This window comes from Aulostomus chinensis, chromosome 20 (genome assembly GCF_037954235.1).
Source record: "Aulostomus chinensis isolate RoL2024-O1b breed Wild chromosome 20, RoL_Achi_v1.0, whole genome shotgun sequence".
NCBI classification, from domain to species: domain Eukaryota; kingdom Metazoa; phylum Chordata; class Actinopteri; order Syngnathiformes; family Aulostomidae; genus Aulostomus; species Aulostomus chinensis.
In genome coordinates, this window is record NC_141339.1 from 6998435 (window position 1) to 7005582 (window position 7148).

At 47.8% G+C, this 7148-nt stretch overlaps 1 protein-coding gene across 1 annotated transcript; it reads left to right on the top strand.

Annotated features, from left to right (window-relative positions):
• Window positions 1–539: 539 nt before the first annotated feature.
• On the top strand, window positions 540–3626 carry LOC147242692 (uncharacterized). Its single transcript, XM_086190513.1, is given in 3 exon segments — window positions 540–603; window positions 798–3564; window positions 3566–3626. Coding segments are annotated over 3 exon segments (2892 nt in total).
• The last annotated feature ends 3522 nt before the right edge of the window (window positions 3627–7148 follow it).

A 7148-nucleotide genomic window follows, 5' to 3' on the forward strand; every position in this document is an offset into this window, starting at 1 on the left:
ACCAGTACATTCACGTTAATTAAAGATTTGCTACCAGTGCATTTATTGTCCATTCTATTGGAAGAAAAATTATGCAAAAAAAACCCAAAACCTTATTTTGTATGAAAAATTTGAAATAAAAAAAAGACATGCATGACTGGCATGATGTTAAACAAGAGTGTACTTTCATGTTTGGGCAAAGCTCATCTTTTCAATGATATGAAGTGTCCATGTCTGGCTGCAATTGAAAGAGGGCCCAAAGAAGCACCAATCAAAAAATGGCAGTTCTGTCTTATAATATTTGTGGTCCAAAAGAATAAGTCACAGAAGATGCAGCCGGCTGCAGCTTGTAAAAAAAACAAAAAACAAAAAACAAACAAACTGAGAGCAGATGAGCGTTAAGGGAGAACTAACATGGAAAAGAATATGTCAGTCTTAAATGGAAAGTTCAACTTCAAAGCCCTGCCAGATGGCAGACTCGACAGGAAAAAAGTGATATGCATACACTGTAAAGCTGAATTTAGTTTCCACTGGAGTACGAGCAGTCTTAATGCTCAATGATGGCGTGGGGTCTATGCCGTTGCTATGCTGTCGCCGCGACGCAGAAGCATTTACCAAGCTTAAGTATCACTGTCCACGACGCACACAGCTAATGCAGAGAGCCCTTTGCGCCACGCTGGATTGTTTGGCGTGACGGAGCCCATTGGAGGCATCCACCACCCGCAATATCCCCACTATATCATTTGAATCCTGTTCTGTATTGCACTGACCCCTGTTTAATGCTTACTTTATTCAATGTTTTTACTGTCCCCTGGGAGGAGTGAGACAAGAGCTGAAATCCTTGAGATACCAGTTCAAGGCAGCCAAAGAAGAGGAGAGACTTGCTCTATCGGAACTCACTAACATCATAAGGAAGAAGCTCATCACGTTGAGGAGGAACGAGTGGCACCGAAAGAAGGGCAAAGAAAGGGCTCGGAAGCGAAGCGCCTTTATTGGCAACCCCTTTGCTTTCACCAAGAGGCTACTGGGCCAGAAGCGAAGTGGCCACCTGGCTTGCCCTGTAGAAGAGATCAACCACCATCTCAACACCACCTTCAGTGACACTTCAAGAGATCAAGAGCTTGGCCCTTGCAAGGCACTGGTGACACCTCCAGAACCAGTGTCCGAATTCAACAGTGCTGAGCCCACCCTGGCAGAGGTAAAAGAAGCTGTCAAAGCTGCAAGATCTAGTTCGGTACCCGGCCCCAGTGGCGTACCCTACAGGGTCTATAAGCAGTGTCCACGGATTCTCAATCGCCTGTGGAAGATCTTAAAGGTGGTCTGGCGGAGAGGGAAAGTTGCCGCCCAGTGGAGGCACGCCGAAGGCATCTGGATCCCGAAGGAAGAGAACTCTAGCAACATCGAGCAGTTTCGCATAATTTCATTGCTCAGCGTTGAAAGCAAGATTTTCTTTAAGATTGTGTCTCAACGACTAACAGAGTTCCTCCTGAAGAACGCTTACATAGACACCTCTGTCCAAAAGGGGGGAGTTCCGGGAGTGCCTGGGTGCTTGGAGCATACAGGAGTGGTGACGCAGCTGATCCGGGAGGCAAGGGAAAGCAAAGGAGACTTGGCAACCCTCTGGCTTGACTTAACCAATGCCTACGGCTCTATCCCACACAAGCTTGTCGAAACAGCACTGACGAGACATCACGTTCCTGAGAAGATCTGCAACCTCATCATGGACTATTACAACGACTTCAGTGCAAGAGTCTCCTCAGGCCAAGTAACATCTGCCTGGCACCGCCTGGAGAAGGGCATAATCACCGGCTGTACCATCTCGGTGTCACTCTTCTCCTTGGCCATGAACATGATTGTTAAGTCGGCGGAGGTAGAATGCAGAGGGCCCAAGTCAAGATCTGGGACCCGGCAGCCGCCCATAAGAGCCTTTATGGACGACTTAACAGTGATGACTACATCTGTGCCTGGGTGCAGGTGGCTCCTTCAGGGGCTTGAGCAGCTTATCTCATGGGCAAAGATGAGCTTCAAGCCATCAAAGTCAAGGTCTCTGGTCCTGAAAAAAGGTAAAGTGGCCGATCAGTTCCGCTTTACATTGGGAGGGACCAAGATTCCAACAGTGACCGAAAAACCTGTCAAGAGCCTGGGTAAAATCTTTGACAGCTCCCTGAAGGATGCAGCAGCAGTTCAGCAGACCAAGAGTGACCTGTCTTCTTGGCTCACAGCCATCGACAAATCCGGTCTCCCAGGAAAGTTCAAGGCCTGGGTGTACCAGCACGGAGTCCAGCCTAGAATACTCTGGCCCCTGTTAGTATACGAGGTACCCATGACAACGGTAGAGGCACTAGAGAAGACCATCAGCCAATTTCTCAGGAGATGGCTGGGGCTCCCTCGGTCCTTAAGCAGCATCGCCCTGTATGGCCATTCCACCAAGCTGCACCTCCCGTTCAGTGGACTAACAGAGGAGTTCAAAGTCACCCGCTCCAGAGAGGTGATGATGTACAGAGACTCAGCAGATGTCAAGGTGACCTCGGCGGGAATTCTTGTCAAGACCGGGAGGAAGTGGCAGGCTCAAGAAGCCGTTAGCAGAGCGGAGGCAAGGCTGAGGCCTAAAACCTTGGTTGGAACCATGGCAATGGGGAGGGCAGGCCTTGGTAGCTTTCCCAAGCCACGCTACGACCACGCTCATGGAAAGGAGAAGCGCCAACTGGTCCAAGAGGAGATATGTGCTGAGGTGGAGGAAGAACGCTGCAGCAAGATGGTCGGCATGTCCAAGCAAGGGGTGTGGACTCGGTGGGAGCATGCAGAACCCCGCAAACTCACCTGGGCAGAGCTCTGGAGAGCTGAACCTCTGCGCACAAAGTTCCTCATTCAATCAGTCTACGACGTCCTCCCAAGCCCGGCCAACCTGCACACCTGGGGCCTGGCAGATACGCCTGAGTGCAAGTTGTGCCAGAGGAGGGGCACCATGGAGCACATTCTGAGCTGCTGCCCAAAGGCGTTAGGAGAGGGGCGGTATCGCTGGCGCCACGACCAAGTTCTTAAATCCTTGGCAGATTCCATCTGCACAGCGATACAGAACAGCAAGACCCAGGTCGCCCCGAAGCAGTCAATCACTTTCGTTAGAGCGGGGCAGAAGGCAAAACACCAGCCCAACTCCTCAGGAGGACTCCTCGTTACCGCCCGTGACTGGCAGCTCCAAGTTGACCTGGGAAGGCAACTCAAGTTCCCAGCTAACATAGCTACCACTTCACTCCGCCCAGATATGGTGTTAACATCGGAGTCCACCAAGCAAGTGGTCCTGCTGGAACTGACTGTCCCCTGGGAGGACCGGATTGATGAGGCCAATGAGCGCAAGAGGGCCAAATACTCTGAGCTCACCACAGAGTGCCGGAGCAATGGCTGGAGAGCCCGCTGCGAGCCAGTCGAAATCGGGTGCAGAGGATTCGCAGGACATTCACTCCAGAGAGTGCTCAAACTCCTTGGCGTTAGAGGACTGCAGTTGAGGAGAGCCACCAAGAACATCCTCGAGGCCGCAGAAAAGGCCTCGCGGTGGCTGTGGATCCGTAGGGGGGATCCGTGGTGCGCTACTTGGACACAAGCCGGGGATTGATCACCCCCGGCTGGGTCGCCCGGGTGAGGGTGTATGATTATTAAAGACCCGAAACACCCTGTGACCCCGGGTTAATCACTGATGACGTGTCCAAGTATCACCGTAAGGTGTATTCAAGTTCTAAGTTTAATTTATTCTGTGCAATACAGTTTGATGCAATGCATAAGGGTCATCCTTTTGTGTTAATGGCTTAATAGTTCTAGTACTTAAGTTAGTACTAGTAATCATTACTATTACATTTGTTGGGCTTGAGTTTATAATTTTTTTTTTTTTTTTTTTACCCTGTGCATCTTTTGTTTTGGGGCTGCATGGGAACATTTATTTTGTACAAATATTGTGAATAGGGTTGGCGGCAGGGTGGTGCAGTGATCAGTACTGTCACCTCACAGAAAGAAGATTCCAGGTTCGAGCCCCGACTGGAGCACGGGATCTCTCTGTTTGGAGTTTGCATGTTCTCCCCGTGGCTGAGTGGGTTCTCTCCGGTACTCCGGCTTCTTCCCACCATCCAAAGACATGCAAATGGTGACAAGGTTAATCCAGACTCTAAACTGACTGTAGGTATGACTGTGTGTGTGAATTGTTGTTTGTCTCTATGTGTTGACCCTGCGATGGATTGGCGACTTGTCCAGGGTGAACCCTGCCTCTCGCCCGCAACCGCTGGGATAGGCTCCACCCCACGTGAGGTAACTATGGACAAACATGCAATTAATCGGATTAATTCTTTAATCGACTGACCGGTCTAATATATATATACAATTTTTATTTATTTGGCAGGAGAATAATAATCCAAACTGAAAACAGCAATGACCAAACCCTCACATATAGGATGATAGAAATGTGTGACATTTACACTGTTTCATTTTTTTTTTACAGATTTTTGGATTAATTGTATTTGAAAGAGTTTCAATGCAATCTACTTTTTACTTTTACTCGCATATATTTGTGAGAAAAAAGTACATTTGCTCTGCTAAATTTGGCAATGCTCTTTACTTTCATTTCTAATAATTCTTTCATCGATGCATGATCTATTTGCCTAATTGCAAATCACAGCAACACCACAGCATCACAGCAAATCATATGGTGCATGTAAGGTGATGCCCCTCACAAAAAGAGGAACAACAAGTGTGGCGAATTTCAGCGAATTTCATGCATGTTCAGGGGATGAAATTAGATTATGCGCGTTATGCGCATATTGCGCGCACTCATTGACAGCAAGAACAGTCTAGTACCAGGTTTTGAATGGGTGTGTATGTGAAAACCGGCTCCGGGCCGTATGCCCGAGCTGCCTCATGGGTGTTGGAGGGGGGGCTGGAACACTGTTTAGTGTGTGTTTTTAGTGTTTTTAGTGTTTTTAGTGCTGCTAATGTGTTGCTCTGCCGAGCAAACATAATAGGGTCTTCGCCTGAAGTACCTTCAGGCTCAGGCCCTAACTATGCAGCAGCATGAGAGTGGGGAGAAACAAAACAAGACACCTTTTTTATGACAGGATTGTGGGTCATAAGGCTCAGGAAAAATCTAGATCACAACAACTTGTCCCTTCTCATCCATTATTTAGAGGTGGTGCAAGCAAGCAAGCAGAAAGAGCAAGAGGGGAAGAAAAGAAGAACTACTACTGTAGTTGCAATGAACATTAAGTTTTTGTTCAGAATTTTTCAAGCTGTGGCGCTGCTAAAAAATAGAACATTAGCATGAAGTGAAGCTGGGGTAACGCAGCGACACACGCCACCATGGCACCTACTGGGACTACTGTCTGGGTCCTAAATTGGATATACTAGGGGTGGACTGGTCAAACTCAGTAACACACACTGCAACCACAGCAAGGCAAGGCAAGGCAAGGCAATTTTATTTGTATAGCCCGTTTTCACAAACAGTTTGTCTCAAAGGGCTTTACATGGCATCATAACAACATCCTCTGCCTTTAGACCAGTGTTTCTCAAACTTTTTCAGACCAAGGACCACTTAACCCATAAAACAACACTCAAGGACCACCTACCTCAAAATAGCCCAAAAACAATATGCCAACTATGTTTAGTTTCCATGTGCCGTTTCAACTTTGCAGGTTTCATACACTCGTTAGCCAACGTTTCATAGCACAACACACAGTGTGGTTTAGGATCCTCCTCGTCGCCAGTCCAAAAAAACCCAAACTGTATGTAGTCGCTATGGTACCTCCGTTTCAACTTGGCGGTGGTTTTTTCTCGTTCACGAGTTGGCAGCGGGTTCTGCTTCGATGACGACGCGGGCGCTGGATAAACATCCTGGGGTTCAACAACGTCTCCTGTCGAGTCAGAATTTTCCTCTGCTTTTCTTTTACACGACCCAGTCCTAAGCCACTGATCCATTGTCTGATGTGATTGTTTGTTCTGGTTTCTAAATCTTTCTAGAATTTATGACGTCATTTGTGCGCGAGCCCTTAACTGACAGCACGCAAGCCGGAAAAAAAAAAAACAGCGCGCAAGCCGGTAACTGACAGGACGGTTGGCAGGCTAGGTGGACAACTTGCGCACCCGACAGACGGGGCCAAGCGACAATAAATATCATTCCACGTTACGAAGTACAGTGGGACTCACGTGCTTTATTCAATAACACGACACATTGTTCACAACAAAGATTGACATTTTACATTTTAAAACGTGATGTCTTTTCATCTCGCGGACGACTGGGGGTCGCTCGCGGACCACCAGTGGTCCGGGGACCACACTCTGAGAAAGCCTGCTTTAGACCCTCACATCGACTGAGGAAAAACTCCATAGAAAACCCTTTTAACTGGGAAAAATCAGAGAAACCTCAGGGTTAGCAACAGAGGAGGGATCCCTAACCCAGGACGGACAGACGTGCAGTCGATGTTGTTACAGACAAGAAAACAGTTTACAATACAAAATATGGGAAACATGGAAATGTTAATAACAGTTGAAGAAGGAAGCTTCTGGTAGGGGAGGCAGGGAGAGCAAGCCAGCTTGATGGGGGACTGGATGACTGGATGGGATAAGAAAGGGGGGGTAGGGGTGGGGGGGCGATGCAGGCGGCGGTTGGAGGAGAGAGATGGAGCTCTGGTGGATCTGTGGAAACACAGAGAGACTGCGAGACACCAAGGCCAAAGTACAAAGTGCAACAAGTAATGGTAATGACAGTTCCAAAAATGTGCGGGGAGGAGAGGAGGAGAGGAGGAGAGAGGAGAGGAGAGGAGAGGAGAGGAGAGGAGAAGAGAGGAGAGGAGAGGAGAAGAGAGGAGAGGGCTCCATGTAATCTGATGTGTCCCCCAGCTGTCTAAGCCTATAGCAGCATAGCTATCAATGGTTCAGAGCTACCTGAACCAGTCCTAACTGAGGGCTCTATCATAAAGGAAAGTCTTAAGCCTGGACTTAAACGCACAAAACAAAGGACACACACACAGACTGAATGGACAACAACAGTTTGTTAGTTTTAATTTATTATTGTTTTCGTTAAAGATATATTGTTCAGCCATATCTTAGTTCGCTCATTAATGTTTTGAATTTTGTTCATGTTCATGAGATTATATTTCCTTGCTCTGATTATGTAAACAATAAATCAGGAGTCA